Raw genomic sequence first — 26,917 nt, 5'->3', positions numbered from 1 at the left:
GGGCTTATTGAGCAAACGTGCGTTTATATAGAGATTTTATTATAAACAAGAAAATTTACAGCATGAAAAATATACATTATTAATGGCTTTATACAAATACCGTGAATACAAAAAAAAATGTACAATATAAAGCCATGAGTAGCATTCACAGATACAAGAATATAGACCAAGAAAAGAAGAAGAACCCCACAATCGTATCCATCTGACAGTAGATGTGACAGCACTTTGGTCTATTCACAGTTGCTACTCTAACTTTACTCGTACGTCTCTCTATAAAGGTGTATACACACACACACACACACACACACACACACACACACACACACACACACAGCCCCTAAAACCCTGTACAGCGTATTTACATGACGTTTCGGCCCCGTTATCCCCCGTGCCAGGCTTCTGGAAAGTTACTCGGGTTGGGCTCACACTGGCGCTTCAATGGTTAATTATCACGTTTTGGCTTATGTATTGCATAAAAAATAAATGATAATAATACGTGACTTGCACGTTACGGTTCCCACTGTCGAGTTGTAACCTTGCTCCTCTTAAACCACGAAAATCTGAATTAGTAATCGGGTTCATTAGTGCGGCCGAGCGAGAGGGAGAGAGAGAGAGAGAGGACGGCGTGTCAACAGGAAGTGGCGCTGCCAACATACACAGATAATGGCGGCGTGTGTTTCTAACAGGAAGGCAGTCTCGGGCGGCGGCCCAACGCTGTGGGCGTGGCACAATCCGAGTCGTAACGTTTGACCCCGCCCCCCACATGCCCGCCATACTTGGTTCCATTGTGCACTATGCTGACTTAGTGCTGATAAAAGGAGGTTAAATCGGCCCGTGGCGCATGGCGCATTCTCAGCTGCGAAGGCCCTAAACCAAAAAAAAAAAAACCAAAGAGGGAAAAGCCCACTTGTGTTGCGCACGCGGTGAGGCCGGATCCGCGCCGTATTCTGCATTAGACGTACGGCGCTGTATACTGGTTGTGCGCCGAGATAAAAGGAGGTTATATCGGCCCGTGGCGCATGCTCAGCTGCGAAGGCCCTAAACCAAAAAAAAAAAAAAAAACTAAAAGAGGGAAAAGCCCACTTGTGTTGCGCACGCGGTGAGGCCGGATCCGCGCCGTATTCTGCATTAGACGTACGGCGCTTTATACTGGTTGTGCGCCGAGATAAAAGGAGGTTATATCGGCCCGTGGCGCATGGCGCATTCTCAGCTGCGAAGGCCCTAAACCAAAAAATAAATAAAACTAAAAGAGGGAAAAGCCCACTTGTGTTGCGTACGGCGCGGTATACTGGTTATACTAGTTTACTAGTTACATGAGCGCGTGCTCTTGGGGCTAAATCTCGGTGGCGGCGATGTCGTCCATGTCGTCGAAGGTGACCTCGTTGCCGCTGCCCTCGTCGTCGCGCGTCTCCAGCTCCAGGCTCATGGCGCGGAGCGCCGCCTCCAGCTGCCGGTTGCGCTGGTACATCTGGACGTAGTTCTGCTGCAGCTGCTTCTGGTAGCGGATCACCTTGTCCTTCTCCTCCTCCCAGCCGCGGCGCTCGCCTTCGAACGAGGACGCCTGCTCGGCCAGCCGCTGGCGCTCGAACGCGAGCTCCGCCCTCAGCTGGTCCGACTGGTCGCGCAGGCCCGCCTCCTGGGCGTCCTGCGCGTCGCGGGTGGGCGGGGCGTCGACGTAGGCGCTCAGGGCGTCGCGCAGGCGGCCCGTCTCGTCGTCCAGGCGCGCCAGCTTCTCGCGCAGCAGCTCCGCCTCGCTCTTGCGCCGCTGCAGCTCGTTCTCGCACACCTCCAGCTCCAGGGTGCGCGTCCGGGACGCGGTGTGCGCCTCCTGCACCTGCGCCTGGCAGCCCTGGAGCTCCGCCCTCGCCTCGCGCAGCTGGCCGCGCAGCGTCACCACCTCGCCCACGCGCTGCGCCAGCTCCGCCTGCAGGTCCTTCAGCTGCTGCTTCAGCAGGGAGATCTCGCCGGACTTCTGACACACCTGAGAGAGACCGAACACCGAGTCACCAGTCGGCACAGCCTGTATCTAACCCCGCCCCCTTCCTCCCCACACGCCCCCGCACCCAAAATAATCGAATAACCGGACGCAGAGCGTAATCGATGATTAATCAATAACGTTAAAAAGTTTGTGACTGTGGCGTCCTGATCTGAGAACAGTGCCGCTCCGGGGTCAGAGGTCGAAATGAACGCCATACGCGTCTTTGCCATCTCCTCCTTAGTATAGTGGGGAGTAACCCCGTCTGTCACGCGGGAGACCGGGGTTCGATTCCCCGACAGGGAGGCAGTGCTCTATGGTCCGTGGCGGCCTAGCGGTTAAGGAAGCGGCCCCGTAATCAGAAGGTTGCCGGTTCGAATCCCGATCCGCCACTGAGCAAAGCACCGTCCCCACACACTGCTCCCCGGGCGCCTGTCATGGCTGCCCACTGCTCACTCAGGGTGATGGGTTAAATGCAGAGGACACGTTTCACTGTGTGCACCGTGTGCTGTGCTGCTGTGTATCACATGTGACAATCACTACACTTTCTTATTTATTATTATTCTCACCGACCGACTTGAAAACACAACAAGAAGTAATGTAGAAAATGAATTAATCGATAACCGTAATTGCATCGCGAGACCAGTGACCGTTCACGTCTGTACACGGCACCGCAGCGTCACGTCATGATCGGCATCTTTCAAAAACTCGTTCTTCAGAGTTCTTCAGAGACAGAGTTTATGGACCCAGCTGCAGAAGAAGAGAAATATAGAAAATATTTCCCGCAGCTTCGGGAATTATTTATTATACTTCCCTCCCCTTCTGGCATTTTAAGGCTAGTCTTCTTTTTCTTATTGCAGAAGGACGTCTTGGCGCAAGTTTGCCTTTTGAATTATGAAAGCGAGCGAATCATAAACGTTTCTTCCTCCATCACGACGCTTCTTTGTTTATGTATATTTTTACGTCTCCGCACTGTTTTACTGCGGTTAGAATAAAGCCCATTATGCTGGTCCGCTCCCAAAATGTAGGTCAAGCGAATCCCAGCACGTCCTGACACAAAGTCATTTGACAAATTAAACGAAAATAATCAATAACAAGCAAGAAAAGTGCCGAAGGGAGCGGCGATAAAAACGTGCGGCGCGGGCGAGATTTCAGGAAGTAAATTCCTGTTGGCGGATGATGGACCCGCTGATCAACATTCCCTGGCGGGATCAGCAGAACATTCCTGACACCGAGTCCCCAACGCCAGAATGGTCTTTCACACGGATCAGTGGCGGCCTAGCGGTTAAGGAAGCGGCCCTGTAATCAGAAGGTTGCCGGTTCGAATCCCAACCTGCCAAGGTGCCACTGAGCGAAGCACTGCTCCCCGGGCGCCTGTCATGCTCACTGGATTATGATGGATTAAATGCAGAGCTCACACTTCACTGTGTGCACCGTGTGCTGTGCTGCTGTGACAATCACTCAGCATCACGTTGCTCAGTTCTTCGTGTTAATCATGATGTTCAAATCACGATCGGCTTTTATCACCTCGCTCCATAACTGGTTACGTACTGCATGCTCAGGGCCGTGGCGGAAACCGGAGAGCCCGCGGGAAACCCACACCGACACGGGACGAGCGCGTAAACTCCACCCACGCATGGTTCCGAGCCGGGATTCAAACTCCCGACCTCGAAGGTGCGAGGCCAAGTCGCTAACCGCAGTCCCACCGTGCATTTTTTTCTTTAAAAATTAATTTAAATATGAACACAGCACGTCGTGACGAAACTGCTCTCGTGCTCTCCCACGCCTTCCGGTAACCGGATCCGGGCGGTTAAACGGAATTTTAGCATCTGTAAACACAGCGACTGCCACCGAACCCGGCAAAGCAAACACTTCTAACGCAGCTCTGTGTCGCTGGTTAAACCAAAACGTAGCTCCTTGCCGGTCATAACCTCTGTCGTGTTATGTCAGGGTCGTGAACCCTCAACCTTCCAATTACGAGTCCACTTCCTGAACCAAAAAATTTCTCACGTCACTTCCCCCTGCTCACCTCCCACTTGGTCTCCTCCAGGCGGGGGCCGAGCTGGGTCTTCTCCCTCTCGTAGGAGGTGCAGCGCTCCTCCAGCGCCTCCCTCTCCTGCAGGACGTGGCCGAAGTCCTCCTGCAGCTTCTTCTTCTCCTGCTGCAGCCGGAAGACCTGCAGCTGCAGCAGCTGCTGCGCCCGCTGCGCCTTCTGCGACGCCTGCTGCATCTTGGAGGCGCAGCTCTGCCTGAGCTCCTCCATCTCCAGCTCGCAGCGCTTCTGCTTCTCCTCGTACACCTGGGGTCACACGGAGGGACGAAAAATATAAAACAAAATATTATATACAAAAAAAAAATAAAAAACGGTATTAGCCTAGCGGGTAACACACTCGCCTATGAACCAGAAGACCCAGGTTCAAACCCCACTTTCTACCATTGAGTGAGCAGGACACTTAACCCTGAGTGTCTCCGGGGGGGGACTGTCCCTGTAACTACTGATTGTAAGTCGCTCTGGATAAGGGCGTCTGGTAAACGCTAGACTGAAATATTCATGGGTAATTCTGACGAAAAGTTTTAGTCGACTAAAATGAGTCTGGACGTAATAAAAACTTGATGCAAAGACTAAGGCCGCCAGAAACAAGTGTAGTGTGTGTGCAACGCTCACCTGACAAATAGCCGCCTCGTTCTCGTCCAGGTTGTCTCGAACCTGCTGAAGCTCCGCCTCCCGCTCCCTCAACTTGTCTTCCAGCTCCCTCACCAGAGCCTCATACGCCTCTAGCTGCGACGGCGGCCGATCGCTCCAGCCCCCGTCCGACAGTGGCTGCCCCCTGCCCCCCAGAGAGCCGGAGCTTTTGCTGGAAGAGGACCGCCCGCTGTCCGAGTTGGAGTGTCCGTGGCTGGGCGGGGCCTTCACAGGGTCCGGGTGTGGCCCCGGCCCCTCACCCTGGCCCAGGCCGTAGCCGACGTTGGCGTAGGTCGGCAGGCTGGACAGGGAGTTGCGGCCCGAGTCGGACAGCGTGAAGGACTGGCTGGTGAGGCCGTTGCGGCTGCCGCTGTAGGAGCTGCGCCTCTCGCTGCAGGCGGGGCCGCCGTCTCCGGGCCCCGGGGCCAGCAGGCTGAGGTTGCCCTGGCTCCCGGAGAGGCCGCTGCCCAGGCGGGGGGACAGGTACTGCATGTTGCTGCGGCTCTTGGGCACAACCGGCTTAAAAGCGGTGGGTCTCAGGACGGCCTTCTCCATATTCTGCAGGTCACAGCGGGAAAGAAAGAATGTCATTTCCCAGCATGCTCAGCGAGACACTTGCATTAAATTTAAATGCATTCTTTAAGGTTCCAAAAAAATAAATGAATCAAATTATCACAGTACAAATTAAATCAACTTTTTTTTTTTTTTTTTTTTTTACAATGGACATTTTTTTATAAATAGCATATACATGTAGTCACAAAATTAATTTATAGAATACTGTAAAAAAACATCTTAATTATGAATAATTCAGAACAGGAAAATTTTAAGAAGTTAATTCTAGTAAAACAAATTTATTAAAAAAAGTTAAAGAATATTAAATAAATTGATTTATTGACTTCTCACCCGCTCCAGTTTTCCTGATATGGGCACGAGTTTGGGCGGAGGCACCCCAGATTTCCCACCCAGGGTGGGATCGTCCCTCACATCATCGATGTCACTTCCCAGACTCCCAGCGGTCAGGAGATTGTCGTTCCAGTCGGCGGTGTAGTCCTCAGTCAAGTAGGTGCGGTTGGCGAGTGGTTTCTGCTTCCTAGCAGGCGTGGCCAGAAGAGCCTCGTGGGCGGAGTCCTGGAAGCGGCCCATCACCGGGGCGACGGGCCTGCGGTGCTCAACGCCGACCTCCAGGCTGGTGCGGACGTGGTGGACGCTGCGGGACGCTACCAGGCTACTGACCGACCCCATGGCCCCAGAGGGAGGGGGGGAGGGCGGGCCGGGCGGCCTCCGCTTCACGTCCACGCCCGACGTGTGGTCGTCAATGGAGACGGGCAGCGGCTGGACCAACGCCATGGCGACCACTCAACGTGCCCGCGCGCCCTGAGATGGGAAACGACAGGAAGCGTTACGTACTGTGCGCCCAAAGCCACGAAAACGAAACCCAGGACTGGAGGGGCGAGCCGAACGCCGCTTCTAATGAAGGTGACAGAAATAGACCAGAACTGGGGCAAATTTGCACAAGACGCCGTTCCCAGAGATGGGAATAACACAAGCGGGGTGTGACACCATTGGCCTTTTCGTCTGACCTCAAAAGCCTCATTCTTCGTGTCTTTTGGACACGTTTGACGAAGTGAGGCAAGGCAAGTCTGCATCACATTTCATCAAAGAAAGGTCACCAAAGTGCTCCGAACTTTTTTATTGCTAGAATTATTAACTGGTAGAAGACCACAAAGTCCCAGGTTCAAACCCCACTTACTACCATTGTGTCCCTGAGCAAGACGCTGAACCGTCTTCCTCTCTTTTACACCAGATGCACATGTGTTGCTTGTCTGGCATCGCATCATCGGATCCTCTTAAAATAGGACTGCACGATTGTGGCCAAAATGATATTCACGATTATTAATCATGATTATTCATTGTTTTAGGTAATTGCACTTTCTAATTGAAACAAACTGTAAATTAACAAGGTTTTCACTTCAAAATGAAACCGCAAATAAAAATAAGTCGTAAATTAAAATTTTGCCCAAGACAATGATAAAGTGCAGACAAGGACAAAAAAGCCAATGCAGAAAAGGCACATGCTATAAGGAACAGGAACATGCTATAGGCCTGCAGATTTATGGCAATAAAAACATCCTCTAAACATTTGGTCACTATGAAAATACTTAATTTTTTATACTTAATATGAAAACTGAACATGCATTTACCTGCCTATTTGGGGAAAAAAAAACATTCTAGACAGGGCAGGTCCATATACAGAGGAATTTTGTATAGATTTGTAAAGAACTGCAATATATAGGAGGTGTCAGCGCAGGGGTGGGAAGACAGAAGCTCTGGTCGGTAACGTGAATAACGTAATCTGTCGAATTCGGAACACACAAGACGATGAAATAAAATTGTATGCACCGATTCTTCGTTCACTGGATATTACAGCCACACACGGCGCAGAAGTCCAGCCTCGTACCGTCAGAGAAGCGCGGTTGAACGGGCTTGTAACTAGAGCTGTTAATTCATTCGCCCCCCTTGTGGTGGAGAAAGTCGTTGATTTGATATGTAGCAGAGCCGCTATTCAAATTTACATTCGCCCTTATCCAGATCGACTTACAATCAGTAGTTACAGGGACAGTCCCCCCCTGGAGACACTCAGGGTTAAGTGTCAGGGACATAATGGTAGTAATTGGGATTTGAACCTGGCTCTCTAGGTTCATAGGCGAGTGTCTTACCCGCTAGGCTACTACCACAGTTCAAAAGTTAATGTCTTAGTTTAATCGCGGCAGCCACTCGTGATCGTCATTAAAATTCGATTGATTGTGCAGATCGATCTGAAAATCAACCCCAGCAAAACTGAACTGATATTTCATCCCCACGCCGGGATCTTAAAATCTCCCTCGAACGATTCTCCGACCTCTCCATCTGTCACGCAACCTCGGGCCGACCATGGACTCGTCCCACGTCTCCAATCTGGACTCCTTCTCTGCGGCCTTCCCGAACTCTCCCAACGCCACTCCACCGCTGCGTTCCCTCCGCCGGCTTCCCGTAGCTCGGATTCGAAATGCCGACGTACGGCTGCCAAGCCAACCTTCCTCTGATCTCTCCTCTCCTAAAAACTAATTCTTCGGGATTAATAACTTTAATTTTTCTTTCAATAAATATACTTAAGCCAGCCGGAATTTACAGATCAGGGATGTCGCGCGAATCGCTCTGCCAGATCCTGGAAACGTAAAACGAATCGTGTTAATCGTACGAACGGGAAGATTCTCCACCTTCGGTGTGCACATTGCAGTCAATCGCTGTTCATTCACAGCCTGAACGTGAAATCTACGCCCACGCTCGCCCTGCACTTACACGAGACTCGCGCATTGTTGTACATACAATTTCTTCGTTTTCTTTTTGCGCGTAAATGCGTTCGTATTTAGCCGTAAAGCTGAGGTTACTCTGAGACCGCTGTAATGTTGCACCGTCAGGTACTGCGCCGTTCTGGGCTCTGCAGGAAGCTGTGGTGGGCCGCATGGCCAAATCTACTTCAAATAGCAGCAGCAAACCGCGGTTAAAGCGAGACCACGCGTTCCCTGCTGACGCGAGGACAAGAACGCCCACCGGACTGCGGTGGACGGGAGTCTCCACACCCGATGACCGTGGAATCAGCAGCAAAGAAGTTCACGCCATACCTGCATGTCGCGCGGGACCGGTAAAAATACGGAAAACACCAATTAATAGCAATACAGACAATACAGTCGGCGTGCCCTTTCAACGTCTAATCTGCCATTGTTGTCATGCACAACGCGTTTGGGGTCGTAGGTCAGGTGGGAGGTTGCGAGTTTTTTTTTTTTTTTTTTTTAATTTGTCAAAGTGATAAAAAAAAGCAAAAAACAAAACAACAAATACAATAAGTGAAACCGACCACAGTCTGTCAATCATTCCAAATAAAATCACTGGGTCGCCTAAAACGCTGGTTCTGCGGGGAAATGCTCCTGAAAATGTGTCCTCTGTATTTAACCCATCACACCCTGAGTGAGCAGTGTGTGGGGAGCACCGTCCCCGGGGAGCAGTGTGTGGGGACGGTGCTTTGCTCAGTGGCACCTTGGCGGATCGGGATTCTGTAAGATTGGGCGTCGCAGGAACATGCTTTTGTTTTGCATAGCGGCCGTCTACAAGAAATGTGACCTTCCTGTGCCAATTGTTGTGCATGAAGATTCAACACCTCTGTTTCACATGCCTTTTTGTCGGACGGCCTCTTGCCGAGCCAAACGTGTGAGGTGTTGGCCGCCGGGGCCGCCTACCCTCTTTGTCTTGCGCAGACAGGAGGCCCCCGAGCCGAACGTGTGAAGTGTCGGCTGTCAGGACCGCCCACTCTCTTTGTCTTCCCCAGATGGGAGGCACCGGGGGGGCGTGACATCAGAAACAACAGGTTCTGATTGGTCTGTGAAAACATCCGGTAGGCCAGTGACAACTTCCTGTAGGCCAGGGCTATAAAGGTCTGTTCACATGTGGGGAAGGGACTTTTTCTTTTCTTTTCCAGCTGTCTTTCCATCGAAACTGGATCTTCTGGTTTTCAAGCCTGCTCTATCATCTCATTATTTCTCATGGCTCTGCCTCTTTCTCTCTCTTTCCCCCTTTACTCTTCCTTCTCATTTTTATTTTCTCTGTAACCTTGGTACCTTTTTACATTCAATATTCACATGTAACTACAATAATTATTTATAAATTAGAAACTGTTCCTTTTTAACCTCTATTGTGCCACGCCTCTTTCTGCCAGGTAACATCAAATTGGAGTGGTTTGAATACAGTGCTTTTGTGTGGAGGGAGAAAGAGTTTTTTCTGGTCTCTCCCTACCACAGGCTTTTTTTACAATTCGAACCGGCAACCTTCTGATTACGGGGCCGCTACCTTAACCGCTAGGCCACCAACATTTCAGATAACGCTCCTGTGTGGACGCAGGTTTTTTTTTTTTTTTACAAGCCGTGTGGACGGGGCCTTGGTCTTACATTCGGTTTGACCTCGTGAGTATTAGTATTTAATTTTACCTTTTAAAAGATGTCCTTCTCTGTCCTGAATAATCCAGACGTCTTTATGATTAGAGGCCTGCCCGGAAATTGAAGGCAGCATGCGGGGACGCACCCGCCCATATATTGGCCCGGGGGACAGTGGGGTCTTAAAGAGTCTTAAATCAGCCACCTAATTAATACCGGCCCGGCTGGCACCATCCGGGCACCGGGCCTGACTCTCGGCCCGTGCCAGCAGCACCGTGCCAGGCGAGCGGCGCCAGCGAAGGCCACGTTAAGCGCAACCGAGAAAAGGCGTGGCCTTCTCAGGGCAGACTATTCGTTCATGCTAACGGGGAGATACCGGATCCATGCAAAAAAAAAAAAACGTTTTCTGCCGCAAAATTCCTCGTCCGCCTGGGAAAGTTCCGGAGCTCGGGGTACGTGGGGGAGGGGAGTTGGCCTCCTCACGTTTCTGTAATCATGCGCACGACATTCCACCTGTGTCCGTCTGGCCTACCGTACACACACACACACACACACACACACACACACACACACACGCTTACTAGTTAATGTATAGAATTACACCTTATCAGTACTATATAACATTACTTCTTAAACTATTTAAAAATGCATATCATCCCATTAATGATTAAATATAAACAAATTTGAGTTTAAAACCAACTAAACGAGGAATGTAAGAAAAAAATGATCTCTGCAGACTGAAGAAACAGAAACGAAACAAAGTTTAGTTCATAAATCCAGCGCTCTTCGTGTTTTAATCCAACCATGATTTAAACCCCGTATGGATTTTCCATGGTCGCAACACAAAAATACCCAGCATGCCCGGCGGCTGCAGCCCGATAAAGGAGCCTGAGCATTCGCTCACCACTCAGCTCTCTCTGGGCCCTGTGACCAAAAACCCCGCACACACACACGGGGAGAGAGGGGGAGAGAGAGAGGGGGAGAGAGAGAGAGAGAGAGAGAGAGAGAGAGAGAGAGAGAGAGAGAGAGAGAGCGGTCTCGTACCCCCGGCCGACCCCGACATGGCGCTCTTCTCTTCAGTCCAAAGTTTCATTTCCTGCATCCTGCTCCATCTCTCCGGCTCCCACGATCCCGTCCTGTCCTGTCCTCCAACGGCGTCTCGGCGCGCCGCGCGAAGTGACTGGAACCCTCGCACACTCCTCCCTCCCCTGCTTTCTGCCCCTCCCGTCACTCCTCCGGCCCCTCGGGTCCCCCGCCAGATCCCCCTGTCTCCATGTCCCCGCTCGGATTCGTCTTCGCTGTTGTGTGTTGCTGCCTGCCAGAGAAGCGGGGACGTCCGCGCTCGGACGCTCTGCTTCTTCACGCCGCTTTACAGCGCACACAGAAAACGGACAAAGATGCTGAAATATAACCCCCCCGACGACCCACCCACCCACCCCACAAGCAATACGCACTCGGAAAGGAATGCGCGTGCACACACACACACACACACACACTACAGTAACTGCATGGGCACCGGTCACACACACCAGACCACAACCAGAGTGGGAATATTCCCTGTTCACCCTGAACGTATCTGGACGCTGCCATCGTTGCTCGGTCTGCCCCCCCCTACAAAGTACGCGGCCGCGTGGGTGTGTGTCTGTGTGTGTGTGTGTGTGTGTGTGTGTGTGAGGGTCACGTGTCATTTACACAAACAAGTTCAAGTAAAAGAGACTCGTTGTTGTTGTTACGCATTATGAAGCCATTGTGCAGCAGTCACACACTCCTGCATGTGGAGTGTATCAGCGCGCACACACACACACACACACACACAGAGAGAGAGAGAGAGAGAGAGAGCGAGAGAGAAAGACCACACACCCAGTTCTCAGGTTACCCTGATCACACTGACATTTCCTCTGGGCTTTCTTCCCTGACAGAGACGGCACTCAGCCCTGATGCGACAGACCGCCATCTGGTCACACACACACACACACACACACACACACACACACGCGTGTGTACGCACACTTCCTCGCCCCCAACGCCATGGACGTTCACCCACACAGGAAAGTAGGGTACAGGAAGTAGGCTGAAGAACAGTTTCTCTCTGCTGCTGCCGCAAGTGGGTCACGCTGGCCAACGCCAGTCCTGCCCTTCAGGTATATATGCACGCGCACACACACACACACACACACACACACACACACACACACACACACACACTAAACAAGAGGGTTGGTATAAACAGCAGCTCATAGGAGAACATAGGAGGACTATAAACTTCACACACAACAAACAACATATAAAGAATGTGAAGGATCTCGCACACAGTCAGTAGTGATAGGGACAGTCCCCCCCTGGGGACACTCGGGGTTAAGTGTCTTGCTCGGGGACATGATGGTAGTAAGCGGGTTTCGAACCTTGGACTTTGTGGTCTTCTAGTTCTGGACATAGTCTATACTTACACAGAGAGAGAGAGCGAGAGAGAGAGACTAGCCAGGCAGAGGCAGCGTGTTCCTCAACAAAGAGTCACGTGACTCCTAACCAGCCAATCAGCACAAGGCACCCAAGCTGCTTTGAGTCGTGCACATGTTCATACGTGTATTGATCTGCGGGGGGGAACCGCAGATGGTCTACGGCGCAGCTTTATCCGGTTTCCAGTCGAGGAGATATCCATCAGCGTCCACATCCAGCGCTGGAGTCGGCCCCCGAAGGGCCCGTGCTCCAAAACCACCTCAAAGACAAACTCTGGCGCGCGTGTGTATGTGTGTGTGTGTGTGTGTGTGTGTGCGTGCGTGCGCGGTTTTTTGGCTCAAGATTTAATTCCCACTGACTTGGCCTGAAGTGACACCACCAGGAGAATCTGAGGGCGCCGGTGTTGCATAACAGGGGGTGGACGTTTTATTACGCGAGACAGGGACTGGATGGTCCCCGCACGGCCAGAGGCGCGCGTGTTTACTGCAGTTCATTAATCCTTCCCAAGGCCACATCATAAACCCGCATTAAACACCGTAAACACGAGGAGCCATGACTCGGCGCCCCAGATCGCCATGGCGACCCGTGACCTCCTGCGGACCCCGCCCAGTTCCGGCCCTGCGCGGAGGGTACGTGATCCGCGCCGCTGTAACGCGAGACCGCCGAGCGAAACCAGCAGCTGCCCCGCCGAGAGGGACCGCGCCACACCGCGTTCCACCAATACTCGTACGAGCGAAGTCACCCGAAACGACTAAGCGACGGGGTTCCCCTCATTCTACTTACGCCTACAAACAAGCTGCAGACATCACATGATCAAAATGTCAGAAACAGGAAGTGGCTGCCTGCTAGTTAAGCTAGTTAAGCTGGTTAAGCTGGTTAAGCGATTTTTCCCAGTCGTTTGGTTAACACCCAACTCAAATTGTACGACTGAATCGCATGCGCAGAAAAACTCTTGTAAGTCACTTTGAATAAAAGCGTCTGCTAAGTAAAGTAAAGTAAAGTAAAACGCTCAATACGAACCCTTCGGAAGAAGAAGATGGACCCGAACCGGCGTAATGAACATTAACGAAGAGAGAGGAGCCCGTAGGCATGATTGACAGCTCTCACACGCCCTACTTCCTCATCCTGGACAACTTCTTTTAAAAATAAGAGAAATAAAAAGTGTCCTCCTTGTCCTTGTCCTCGGTTTGAGGAACAGTGAGAAGGTGAAGGACTGACCTCCAGGAGGCCCGAGTGAAGCAGGGGGAGCGGGTGGTATGTACACGCCACGCCTCAGGACGTCCACCCGGGGGCGCTGTTGCGGCTTCGCTGTGGAGAGAACCGGAACGCAAACGACAGCAAGAAATGCAGGTTCCAACGTCCAGCCGATCGGAAAAGCTCTGGAAGGAGTTCGCCGGTGCCGCCGACAGGGCTAGTGGGTGCGGAAGTGACACGGCCGCGAAAGCGGGACGACGCGTCAAACTCCACACGTCCAACAGCCACCTGGACATCGCAGCTCCGGACCAGCCAACAGTCAAGAGTCAGAGGACGTCCTCTTCAGCTGCCATGGATACCGCGCCGTCAACCGCACCAAGACAGGCGCGACTCAGGGACGTGTGAGAACCCTTTGTTACAATATCGAGATATTATTATCATCACTATAATAATATCATACAGTTATTGTAAGGCGCACGGGGCATGTTCAACAATGTCGTATTCGCCAGTTCCCCCACCAGGAGTCTCCAAGTAATGCGCCTGATGATCTGCTTGTCGTTGTTGGCAGTGGGCGTGGCCACGTTTGTGACAGCCACTCACACACCCAAGAGGTATTACGGGCGTAGAGGACGGAGGGATAGGGTGGACGCTGCGCCGCACCCGGACCTGTAACGTACAGTACAGGCCACAAGCTTAGTTTTCTTACTTAACAAAAAGTGGAGACCTGGACTCCACAGTCACTGGACCTGAACCCAATCCAGATGGTTTGGGGTGAGCTGGACCAACAAGTGCTAAACACCTCTGGGAACTCCTTCAAGACTGTTGGAGAAGCATTTCAGGTGACGACCTCTTGAAGCTCATCGAGAGAATGCCAAGAGTGTTCAAAGCAGTAATCAGAGCAAAGAAACTAGAATATAAAACATGTTTTCACTTATTTCACCTTTTTTTGTTAAGTACAGAACTCCACATGTGTTCATTCATAGTTTTGATGTCTTCAGTGAGAATCAACCAACGTAAATGGTCGTGAAGATAAAGAAAACACGTTGAAGGAGAAGGTGTCCACACTTTTGGCCTGTGCTATATATACAGAAAATAGTCCAGAACGAGGACGTAGGGACTGTGAGAGGTGTCAACCATGAGTATTACACACCAAAAACACACATACAGAGATGACTAGAGAAGTGTGTGTGTATGTGTGTGTGTGTGTGTGGAAGGTGTCAGCATGTCACATATCCAGAAGCACCTCTGATCTCTCACCGCTCCTCTCCTCACACGTCAGTGTGATAATTCAATCACTGCCACATTTACAGGCGGTGTACACTTCAGCTGGTGCCAGGCTTTCTACAAAGTGGGTCAAACACCACACACACACACACACACACAGTAAATGAAGCCCATTCAACAACTAATGTATCTGAGAGAATATCACGGGAATTTAATTAATTCTTTATCTCAGATGAATATTAAACACGACCAATCAAAGGTGAAGAATCCTTCTGCCCTAAACAGTTCTAATCTAGAGTCTCTACCATTATTATGGTCCAGAAGAGTTAAAAGTCCATTTCAGTCCCGCACTTCCTTTTCCTCTGGTCACGTGTACCTTACAGGGCGCTTTACCGGCAGGTCAGCTGACCTTCTGTCACAATGACGGAATGACGCCTGGAGCCTTGGACGGTGACGGTGGGGACGCGTCACAGCGGGGCGGGACCTGAACCTGGAAACCTATTAAAAAGTGAACAGAGAGTCCAGAGTCCTTCCGGATCGCAGAAGACATCACAAACGGCGCAGGTTTGATGTTGTTGTGATTGTGACCGGGGGGGGCGTGTCCGAGTGAGATGGACACGCCCCTCGCCAACCCCGCCCCGCCCCCGAGGAACTCAGTGTTCCTCAGCCTCAACAACGTCCTTCCTGTCCTCTTCAGACAATGGCGGTTTCCATCGTCTGCCACACACAGAAAAACCAACGCATTGTGTAGCTGGTTCTTTAGATCTGGTGGTCTGAGTGTTATTCAGGATGGAGGGGTCCCAGACGACCCAGGCCTGATCCCCATTAACCCATGAAGTGCTGAAGACTAGGCCGTAACGCTCCCCAAACAACGTCTCAAAGTTGAGTCGTGGCAACTGGACTTTCTTTCTTTAAGCTAGAGATGTTTCATTCTGCATCCACGTCAATCGTTGACAAAGTTCTGAGGATGCGGAATGAAACATGGAACGAATGGGGTACTGAATGTAGGGTGGTAGTAGCCTAGCGGGTAACACACTCCCCTATGAACCAGAAGTCCCAGGTTCAAATCCCACTTACTACCATCGTGTCCCTGAGCAAGACACTTAACCCTGAGTGTCTCCAGGGGGGGACTGTCCCTGTAACTACTGACTGTAAGGGTGGTGGGGTACTGAATGTAGGGTGGTAGTAGCCTAGCGGGTAACACACTCACCTATGAACCAGAAGTCCCAGGTTCAAATCGCACTTACTACCATCGTGTCCCTGAGCAAGACACTTAACCCCGAGTGTCTCCAGGGGGGGACTGTCCCTGTAACTACTGATTGTAAGTCACTCTGGATAAGGGTGTAAATGGGCGTAAATGTCAATATTACTAATTTTTTTTTTTGCAGAAGCGTTCAGCTCGAATGAAGTGAGGTTTGAAGAGGGATGGGTGGACACCTTAACTCTCAGTGCAACAAAGCATGCTGGGAGGTGACTGGAAGCCAGTCCTCCTTCCGGAAGGGAATATCGAGGACGCGGGAGGAACGCACTGTACCAACCCCACACGCGAGGGAGGACGCACGGCATTCTGGGTCAGGAAACGGAAGGTCGGCGGCCACAGTCAGCGGTGAGCTCGCGCTCCAGCTTCTCTCGCCAAACCCACTTCTCTCGAACGCGTGCAGACCACGCCGGTTCCCTGTCACATCATTTGCTGACCTGTTTGCCTGAGACGATCCCGACCCGATTTTCACAGACTGCAACAGAAATTCTCAAAAAGATTATTCTAGATAGGCCTACAAGTGATTTACGTCCCAAAACCGGCACCCATTCATCAGAAAAACGACTCTTCCTTCACCAATCCTGCATTAAATCACACGCCATTCGTACCAGCATCTTCTATTCAACTTGCATTATGTGTATTATAAATGAATGACCTCTTAATTTTCGATTTCTTTTGACATATTTGACGCCGTTTTGCACTGAGGAGTGGTGGACAGGACCACAATCTCACAAAGTAATGTGCAATGACAGCAAAGTTTTTCATCTTTAATCTTAAAGCATTATTATTGTGATGTTTTCCATGACAATGTTGTTCCTCGTAGTTTTTTCTGAGCACTATATTTAAAAAGAATCAGCGTATGATTTACTGAATGTGTAAATCTCACCAAGCCTGTCGAACGAAAGACTGAACCATTATAATATGCACACATTATTCTTTTTTTTTTTTTTTTTTAATATTCATCACAGGTCTTGTTGGTGAGACGCTAAACCTGTTCAATCGTGGGCTCGGAGACTCTTAAACATGTTTACACCCCAAACAGGAGGATAATTCTCAGACACGGGGACAGGCCAGGAAACGATCGTGCACACCAGTTCCTGTGGAAGGCGGAGCCACCGAGTGCCACGTGCCCCATAAATACTGCGAGGGGGCGGGGCTTCAGCGGGCCACGTCAAAGTCCCGTCTCCGTTCCGTTAGGAATTATTCTGCGATGAAACGAGGACACAGAGACACATAGTGTACGGACCTCATCTTGACCAACACCAATGGCATTCTGGGTAAATTAGGGTTTTGTAACTTGACAAGGGCCAACCATTAGCTAATAAAGCTCCGCCCCATACAGTGACATTCAATCGGTCACTAATTAAGGATCTGTTCTCGACCGGCAGAACCGAAGAAAATAAAGACAACTTGGTACCCAGATGAATTCTGTGAGGGACGGAGAACAGATTAGAGCGGATTAATAAAACAGCAGATTTACTCAGACATGTCGAACCCTCGCAGGATGACAGGTTCCCTCGCCCCGGCGTCAAACAGATGGCCTAATCGGGATTTCAAAAGTAGGAGCGGGGCCAATTCATCTGCCCATCCACTCATATGTGAGAACAGGTGGGTATCGGCTATTTCCCCCATAAAATATCCGGATTACGGATAACGTCTAAGTGGACAAGATGGATCGGCAGGCCCGGCCTGAGTGCCGGAAAGCTGACGAGGTTCAGATTTCAGATGACGGCGAGATATGTATATTTATACTGCTGGGTGGACGCTGAAGGACGTAGACGTTTGGTCCTGGTGCATCAGCATCAGCTCAGAGGACGAGAACACGGCGATGTGTCCAATCAACACGCAGGTCACCGTTTTTGATGAACGAGCAAGGCGTGGGCTGCTAATTACCGAACCATCACACACACACACACACACACACACACACACGCCTCCCGTTGGCTTATTGTGAGAAAAGGGATGCTGAGGACAGACTTGCCGGAGACGGCCTGGGATGCGGCACCTTCCTACAGATGAGCGGAGGGCAAACCCCTTACGTGCAAAATAAATCACAGAGCTGATTTCCAGACGATAAAACCATTAAAAACAGACAATAAAACTTTTTTTTTTTCAAGCCACCAAAAGCTGGTGATGAATTATTCATCCACACCAGGTCCTGCAAACATGCTCAACAGGGCAGGAAGCAAGCAGGATGGAGTTCTGATTCGGGTAATAAAGTTTCATCGTGAAGCGTAAAAATTGAAACATGCACACACACACACACACACACATCTGGCCAGGCAGGACAGAAATCCAGAGTCTGGAGCAGATTCGAGTTACAAAATCATCACTGCATTGTTGGTTTTTAATAGGAAATTTTGGTTTTGAATGCATAAAGGGAAGGAAGAAAGAACGAGGAATGTGTCACATACTGGTATTCACAAACTGCCACCGCTGCAAGCACCATTTTCTAATAAACTTGAACCATTACAACTTCCTTAATGTGTTTTTAATGCATGAAATATTACACGTTATGGGCCAAACGAGCCCGTAAACCAACCTCTGCACCACCTTCGTGCAGTTACATCCTCGGATCAGTTCTTGGACGCGCTTTTTGTCGTTTTCTTATTCGCATATTTCATCTTTAAATCGAACGAGTCCGACTCACCCGACACTAAACGCGCGGACGACGCGCTCCACCCCGCCGCGTTGGAGCCAAGATCCGCGTCTTGACGTATTCCAGCCAGTCGGCGGCAGAAAAAAACCTCGGCCAAAGATTCCAAAAGAACTTTTTTCTCCGCTTTTAATAAAAAAAAAATACAGGAGTCCGCGTCGTTGCGTCTCTCCCACTCGCTGCTGCGGGAGGCAGGACTTTTCCACGCCCGCCCCCTTCCGCCCTCCCCGTGACGTCACCGCGCGGCCGAGCCAATCACCGTACAGCTTCTCAAAACGTGGGCGGGACCATCTTTATTTGTCATTTTGATAACGTCAGACATCATCTTAAAAAGGAAAGAATGAAACGTTTGTTTTATTTTTCATATTTTATCCATATAGGCACTCAACGGTTATATACTTAAAGTTTAAAGCTACTTGGACTTGTATGCATAAAAAGGCTTATGGACTAGTTTCATTTTAAAATTCCCTGTCTTTGCACAAAACTGCAAAGAAGCACACCAACAGCTCCAAAAACCAAAGAGTATGAACACTGGCCGGCTTTGTCTAAATCCATTGGCATCTTAATTGCAGCCCTCAGCTCCATTGTGCAGGTTGTCTGCGCCTGAATTGGTTCCTTGGGCAGAAGGGGATGCTGGGAAGGGTCTCCATGCTGGGCGGCAGCTCTGAAATCCCTTCTCTCAGAAGAAGGGGGATTACTCCCCAACGGCGAGTTTTAAAAAGCCCCGGGTTCTTCCGGCCTCATCAGAACGGGGGTTCTGTTCGCGCCCAGACTTTCTTCATTTCCAGACGTTCTTCATGCTGAAAGTCATGAGGATGGGTACAATTGTAACTAGCTGGTATTAAAAGAATAGTCATATCTGTAACAAAGTCAATAGTCATATTGTAACAAAGGTCGTATTTTAGTATGGCGATAAGCAACAAACCAGCTGCAGACGTTGAGCTGCGGAACGCAGCGGGACAGCAGGTAATGTGGGTCAAACGTCGGGCATACGCCAGGCACCAAGGCTGAACGAAGGGCCCGATGGCAGCCTGGGGAGGAGACCTCATTATCGGCGCGCTAAAGCACAACAGAAGCGTCCTGAAAGCCCAGGGCAGGAGGGCACAAATCTGTCGACACAATGCACAGTTCGTAATACAGGAGCAAAACTACTGGGCTGTTGGTGTCTCTGGGCTGTGGGGTCGTGTATGGTGACCCTTCACATCAAATTTCAATCGTGTTTCAATGCGGCTTGAATATTGATCCATTTCTGTATTTCTGTTGGATAAAAACCTTATCCAACCAAATTAAGGCAATGTAATGTGAATTTTAGTAACAATAATTCGAAACAAATCTGACTTTTGGTGACTTTTAACTTCATCTCACAGTCGTTTTGATGTCGATTTTTGGCATTACCGATAATGGAAGAAAGATTAAAGACAATAAAGAATTATTGTCAGTAGTGCATAATGGCATTTAATGACATAGCTGTCAAATTGATTTCATTGTCATAGCTGTATGGCTGCATGGGGACAGAAGCACAGTTTTTTTTTCCAGACTTCTTTTTTTAGGCCTGAGGGCTCCACTGCAAACATTCCTCAGACGATAAATTAAGCAAAGACAAATTCTCTTTGTTTGACCTTTGACCCATTTACGAAATTGACATCTGAACCCCTCAACCACATTTCCAGAAGATCAAAGAATTTTTAAAAACTCAAAATCTGGGATTTTTAGGGTCTCAGGTTAAAAAAGAGCCAATATAATAAAAAAAGACAAGTTTGAAAAGTTCATCTAAATTCGGATCAAAGGACCTGTCGGAAGTTGGGAGGAAGGTAGTGAGAAAAGTTACAGCAAACAACCTTTCATGTCTGATAGACGCTACAAACGCATAATACATCTCAAATCACCTTTCTATAGTGAAGTGAAAGTGAAGTGATTGTCATTGTGAAACGCAGCACAGCACACGGTGACACGGTGAAATGTGTCCTCTGTATTTAACCGTCTCCCTTGGTGAGCAGTGGGCAGCCATGACATGCCTCGGCAGTTCGGGATTCTAACCCACAACCTTATGATTACGGGTCCGTTTCCTTACCCCACTAAAAAAAAAGATTTTTGAAGTATATTGTTAATGTACCCGTGAAGTCTAAGTATATTTCACCTGTACTAGTAATAGATCGTTTGATTAAGATATAATTACAAAGTCTAAGTACATGTAAACTTGTATACTTGATATCCCTGAAAAAATGAGCTAGAAGCTCACAACTAATATTAATAAGTGCACTGCATAGATGCAATACAGAATAAAACCTCCATAACTCAATTATTACTACTTGTACACTAAACGTGGGCAAAGTATTGACAGCACATTTACATTTATGCCACTGACTTACATTACGTTAAGACTGAAACACTTAGTGCATAAAGTAGACGTTTATTGAATAAATGAACTTTAATTACATCTGGTTTGCAACTGTTTTTCTGCTGCAGCCTGTAACAGGAGGCTGACATGCGTTTTAAATGGCAGGATAAGTAGCTTTTTTTTTTATTCCACACCATCAGTGAGAGTGGCACTTTTCGGCCCAGGAGGCGGAGCCAGGCTAAACGGGGGGCGGGGGGCCAGTGTAAACGGTGCGGAGGCCGGAGAGGAACCCGTCACTGGTTTTTCAGGTTCCTGGTCTGTTTGTTGTTCTCCAGTTATGTCCTCGGAAAGGCGTTGTGGGTCAAAAGGCTCCCGGTCCCCACCGAGTCCTCACGTGGCGCACACGCCTTCTTCTCGGCGGCCCGGAGTGACCTCCGGCTCCGAACAGGGGTGCAACAAGCCGCTCCTCTGTTCTCGCCGTCCAACAATAGAGACTCACTGTCCTCCCAAGAGGCCTTTTGTTTCTTCAAGTGCACAGCTGCTCGTGGAACACGAGACAACAAATGACGGCCGGGGTGAGGGAAGGGTTTTTACAAAGAGAATAACACGACTGCAACGTTCCCTCAGGTTCAACCTACTTTTCACAGAGCGCCGGCTATAAATACATCAGGAGATAAAACAGAGGGAGCGCGGCGAGTCCAAGAGCCACCAGAACAGCGGTGGGCCCGCGAGAAGGCGCCGGCTATATCACGCCGGGCTTCAAAGTGAGCAGACGGACCACGACGTCTGTCTGGGGCATTTGCAGCTTTGTGAGGACCATGGTAATAACACGTGCCTATTCGGGTTTGGTGTTTTACGTAAGCATTTCGGTGAAATGTCCCCATTCAAAAAACATCTGGTCCTTATTAAGAGATCAGCGGTTTTAGATGGTTGTCACACAGCTGGAGGAACAGGGTCAAGTTACATTGAAATGCAAATTCATGATAAATTTAACAGATAACGAGCACCACAAACCAACCGTACATATCTCAACTGCACTGTAAAGAAGTTTGAACTATGAACTTTGACCTGATGCGCTTTTCAGTCGGAATCACTGGCTCACAAACGGATCAATTTTTGAACTTTACTGCCACCTAGAGGCTTGAAGGTGAATTGCAGAGAGCTGCCAAAGTGAAAAAGGATTTTGCTATTTGAGTGCGAAATCAACAACATGCACGCGAGTTTGTGATCTACATACACAAGTAATCCATCAAAATAACGTCTCCTCTGAGAAACAAGCGTTTTATAGGTTCACAAAGTTAAGAACGGTGTTCAGCCACCAGTCACAGTCAACATTCGAACAGCCAGAATGCTGCTCATTACAGTCGGATCCAAAAACGAATATCCAAATTTAATTACAGACAGATTATTTTTCTTACATCTAGAAAAACCTAACTTTTAATCATTCCATCACTCGACACTACGTGTCGCCCTTCACTGTTCACAGCTATTCATTATTGGTATAAGGCCATTAATTTGTTCCTTCCTTACATAACCGGTCCTTCTTTTAATCTCCTTTGGTAGAGTTTTTGTCCACAGCCGCTCCTTTAGCAGTCGTCCTGGACGCCTTCGCCGTACTTTTGGCGGGCTTCTCAGCTCTCGGTTTGGCCGGCGGCTCCGCCGTGGCGTCGGGATCGTCTGGCTTCTCCCCTTTGACCTTCCGCAGCTTATTCCTGCCTTTCAGCGGGGTGGAGAAGGTGAGAGACGACTTGTTGAACTCCAGGGGAAAGACGCCCACGTCGCCGTCAAAGCGATTCTTGGCCACCTGCAGGGACCGGCGGCCTGGACATGTCACCAGCTTCTTCTCCTGCAGGATCAGGACGTTGTCGGCCTCCTGGCTGGCCTGCATAATAACAGACAAAACACAGAAAAAAATATGTGAAATTGTTCTTCAATTTGTATGTAAGCAGAAGGAACAGGTTTCTATTGCAGCACTCCGGATGCTCGGACGCTTTGTTCCCCTAACCTTGGCCGTGCCGAAAATGGACGCAGTTTGGAGCTCCCTGTCGTCATCCTCTTTCCTGGGGTGAATAATCAGGGTCACATGGCAGCTGCTGTGAGTGGCAAATTTCCTGAAGGTCCCGATGATGTGATCCTGCATGGCAAACCTGCATAACACAGGACGGACGAAATCAATAAATGTGCAGAACATTTGCTATACACACACACACACACACACACACACACACAGTACAGGCCAAACGTTTGGACACCTTCTCATTCAATGTGTTTTCTTTATCTTCATGACCATTTACGTTGGTAGATTCTCACTGAAGGCATCAAAACTATGAATGAACACATGTGGAGTTATGGACTTAACAAAAAAGGTGAAATAACTGAAAACTGATGCTTCTCCAACACTCTTGAAGGAGTTCCCAGAGGTGTTTAGCACTTGTTGGTCCAGCTCACCCCAAACCATCTGGATTGGGTTCAGGTCCGGTGACTGTGGAGGTCAGGTCTCCACTTTTTGTTAAGAACATAACTCCACATGTGTTCATTCATAGTTTTGATGCCTTCAGTGAGACATAAATGGTCATGAAAATAAAGAAAACACATTGAATGAGAAGGTGTCCAAACTGTTGGCCTGTACTGTTTAGTTTGTTTAGCGGCTAAACTTTGTACAATTTTTCAAAAGAATTTCCATGAATTTCATGAACACATTTCTGTGCAAATGTGAAAAGATAAAACTAAACTTATGGCAATCCTGAAAAGGACAGTGTTTCTTCCTCCAAGTTCGCGCAGCCTGAGCCCCGAGTAAAATGAAGCACTCATGTTCCGGCGTAGATCATCAGCTGTAATTTACACGACTTTTAAAAGGAGACACACGGCTGAGAAAATTCTGGAAAGTAGTAGCTGTAAACGCGGAAAAACATTTCTCACGCCGGGAGTACGGGAACTACGTACTTCTCTATACATTCATCAGATCAGTCAGATTTCCTGGAAAATTCTCCAACGTAGGAACATATAATCTATGTATGTGTCTACACACATACATTTTTTTAAAACAACTTACATATACACATTTCATATTTTCCGATTGCTTGTATAGTATATTCTTTATACTGTAAGTATTGTTTTTTTTTGTTTTTTTTAAATTCCATTTATTTTTGATACTTTTAACTTCTACTGTCCACTTTCTGCCACTGGTGTGAAGGATTATTATCTCATCTCGTCTTAAAACGGCTGCGTGAGAACCGCCAAAGCCGCAGGAAGTCTTACTTGTCCACAGACGGGCTCTCGTGGCCCATCATGAACTGCAGGTTGTCGATGACGACGTGGCCGATGTCGTACAGATACACGGCATGATTCATGGTGTCCAGCACGCTCCTAAAGGCAGGGAGAGATGGCGTGAAATTATTCACGATTCGATTGGTCGATGCATCAGACCTGGAGCGACGCCGTACACAGATCAGGCCGCCACTACCGGCACTACTTTTTAATGAGAATTTTTATACGATGTAATCGATTATGTTCTGCACTGCATCCATGCAGAATGAAGTGAAAGTGAAGTGATTATCACTCGTGATACACAGCAGCACAACACACGGTGCACACAGTGAAATTTGTCCTCTGCATTTAACCCATCACCCTGCACCATGACAGGCGCCCGGGGAGCAGTGTGTGGGGACGGTGCTTTGCTCAGTGGCGGATCGGGATTCGAACCGGCAACCTTCTGATTACGGGGCCGCTTCCTTAACCGCTAGGCCGCCACGGACCCGAATCGTCCATGACAAAGATTTCAACATTCCTAATACGAATCTGCATTGTTCTAATAGTGTCCATAAGCTGATTTATGTCTATGTTAGAACAAAATTTGCTGGGTCAGAAGAAGGTGAAGTGAAGAAAAAAAAAAAAAAAAGAATCTTTTCTCCGGTACTTGATGTTCTGCTGTCCGTGGAAGGTCATGAAGTAGAGGGGCAGCTCCTCGAACTTGTCGGCCCAGGCGTCGTACTGCTCCAGGTCCTCCTCCAGCCGCCGCCGGGCGAACTGCGTCAGCATGACCTTGGCCAGGCGCACGTTGTTGATCTCGAAGCTGCCCCACAGGGTGTTCACGCCGCTCGCGCACAGGTCCAGGGCAAATTCGCTGATGAAGGTGGTCTTGCCGCTGCCGGTGGGGCCTGCGGAGAAATAAATCGGGTGTCTAAGTGAAGTGATTGTCACTTGCGATACACAGCAGCACAGCACACAGCACAGTGAAATTTGTCCTCTGCATTTAACCCATCACCCTTGGTGAGCAGTGGACACCATGACAGGCGCCCGGGGAGCAGTGTGTGGGGACGGTGCTTTGCTCAGTGGCACCTCGGTTGATCGGGATTCGAACCAGATTACGGGGCCACTTCCTTAACCACTGGGCCACCACGGCCCCTGCCTCCCGGCCTGCCTGTCTTTCTGGTGCTTTTGGTTCTAGGAGGACGAGCATCATACCCGTGAAGACGGTGAGCTCTCCTTTGCGGTGACCCTTGAGGATCTTGTTCATCTCGGGAAAGCGCGTCCACTGGACGCCGGCCACCTGCTCCGTGTTGGCCAGCTCCCCGTACACGTCCTCGCGCAGCTGCTTGAACGACACGATGGACTTGTGCGCGGCGGGGATGGCGGCCCTCACGACGCGCGCCAGGTTCTTCCCCTGGGCCAGAGCCTGCTTCGGGCAGGGCTGGGTGGACCCGGGCCGCACCAAGGAGCACCGCTTCAGCCCCAGCTTCCGGGCGAAGATCTTGGAGGCCTCCCAGGAGCGCATGTCACCCCCGAGCCACAGCGTCACCCGCCTGAACTGCTCCAGGTAGGGCAGGAGGGCGGGGGGCAGGCAGCCGACGCCCCTCGGCAGCGCCACCGTGGGCAGGCCGGTGGCCTGGCTGACGGCCAAGCTGTCCCGCTCGCACCCGGTCAGCACCACTTCCGCGTCCTTCCGGCCCAGCAGGGGCAGTCCGAACAGGTTGTGGTACCTGGCGACCTTGGGAATGGTGGCTTCGGCGTAAACCACCTGGCCATCCCCCTCGGTGCCGGCCGAGAGCAGCTTCAGGCCACGCAGGCCGCAGTCTTGGCCGCTGAACCACGGGAACACCAGGCTCCTGGTCGGCTTGAAGTACCGGACGCCGAACTTGTTTAGCGTGCCGTTGCTGATCTTGGGAATCTGGTACATGGCCTTGACGAGCCGCGCCTCCTCGTCGTCGAGGTCCGAGAGGGGCGCGGCGCCGGACCAGATCCTCTGCGCCTCGCTCAGCTCCCGCCGCGTCTCCTCCCGCTCCTCCTCATCCTCCGCGCCCTCGCCGTAGGCCAGCAGCGCGCCGGGGTGGCCGTCCAGGCAGTCCCGCAGGTCCTCCCAGCTGCCCTCCGCCCGGCTGTCCGGGCACAGGAACTGGCCGGTGGTCTTGTTGATGAACACCGACACCCTCTCCTGCCCGGCACTGGGCACGTGGAGGCAGCTGTACCCGTCGTGGAACTGGATGTCCTTGGAACGGAGGTACTGCTTGATGTCCGTCACGGTGACAGGAGGGGCGAGGAGGTCCAGCGTGGACTTGGCGTCCTTTTTGAAGCGCCGGGCCGGGTTCAGGGTGTGTCGTGGCGGGGCGGCCTTCGCACCCGAGTGCCATGGTGGCGGCCGAGCGCGAGCCAGACAGGAGAGGGGTCTTCGAGGCGACCTGGAGGAACAGCGGCCTGCCACCCGCAGCACACCGGCTGCGGCCCTCAGCCTGGAACTCATTCAGCACTCCTGCTCAAAACAGACAGGAAAGGAAGCATGTCCTCTTCAAAGTCACTCCAGCCTTCCTCAGGCAGATCTCCACGCATGCAGACTGCAAGTAATCACCGTGCGTAGACTGTGCACCGTTTTAAACATTTTTGCCGGCGTTCGTTTGCTTCGGATGCCGTATTGCTGAGCGCATGCATAACATGCACATCGCGAACGATAAAAAAAATGTAAAAAAAAATAATAAATCAGCGTAGTATCGGAAAAACCGCACCACGTGTCGACAGCTTCGCCGACCTGCGCGCCATCTCCGCGGTGCACCCGGAAAATACGTCCGGGTGGCACGTCAACACCAAACGGCACCGGAATAGTGCGGACGGCACACCGAGGCGGCTGAATTGACGACGAAAACAAGTGGAATCGAATCAAGATGTGGCGTGAGACGT

At 50.3% G+C, this 26,917-nt stretch overlaps 2 protein-coding genes across 3 annotated transcripts; both read right to left on the bottom strand.

Annotated features, from left to right (window-relative positions):
* Nucleotides 1-24: 24 nt before the first annotated feature.
* On the bottom strand, nucleotides 25-18,588 carry lzts2b (leucine zipper, putative tumor suppressor 2b). 2 transcript variants are annotated; one of them, XM_028970167.1, is made up of 5 exons: nucleotides 18,406-18,588; nucleotides 5,562-6,032; nucleotides 4,641-5,216; nucleotides 4,005-4,274; nucleotides 25-1,981 (listed from the first exon to the last, which is right to left on the bottom strand). In XM_028970167.1, the coding sequence occupies exons 2-5, from the start codon at nucleotides 6,003-6,005 to the stop codon at nucleotides 1,334-1,336; spliced, it is 1,938 nt and encodes a 645-aa protein (XP_028826000.1). In that variant the 5' UTR covers nucleotides 6,006-6,032; nucleotides 18,406-18,588; the 3' UTR covers nucleotides 25-1,333. The 2 variants fall into 2 exon arrangements, with proteins under 2 accessions (XP_028826000.1, XP_028826001.1); XM_028970168.1 differs by lacking the exon at nucleotides 18,406-18,588 and adding an exon at nucleotides 10,667-10,804.
* Nucleotides 18,589-20,805: 2,217 nt separating this feature from the next.
* On the bottom strand, nucleotides 20,806-26,914 carry twnk (twinkle mtDNA helicase). The gene is made up of 5 exons (XM_028967536.1): nucleotides 25,214-26,914; nucleotides 24,666-24,906; nucleotides 24,008-24,115; nucleotides 22,755-22,896; nucleotides 20,806-22,631 (listed from the first exon to the last, which is right to left on the bottom strand). The coding sequence occupies exons 1-5, from the start codon at nucleotides 26,484-26,486 to the stop codon at nucleotides 22,296-22,298; spliced, it is 2,100 nt and encodes a 699-aa protein (XP_028823369.1). The 5' UTR covers nucleotides 26,487-26,914; the 3' UTR covers nucleotides 20,806-22,295.
* Between the last annotated feature and the right edge of the window lie 3 nt (nucleotides 26,915-26,917).

The sequence above is a fragment of the Denticeps clupeoides genome, chromosome 2, assembly GCF_900700375.1.
Source record: "Denticeps clupeoides chromosome 2, fDenClu1.1, whole genome shotgun sequence".
In the NCBI taxonomy this organism is placed as follows: domain Eukaryota; kingdom Metazoa; phylum Chordata; class Actinopteri; order Clupeiformes; family Denticipitidae; genus Denticeps; species Denticeps clupeoides.
This window is presented reverse-complemented; position numbering and strand designations above follow the sequence as displayed.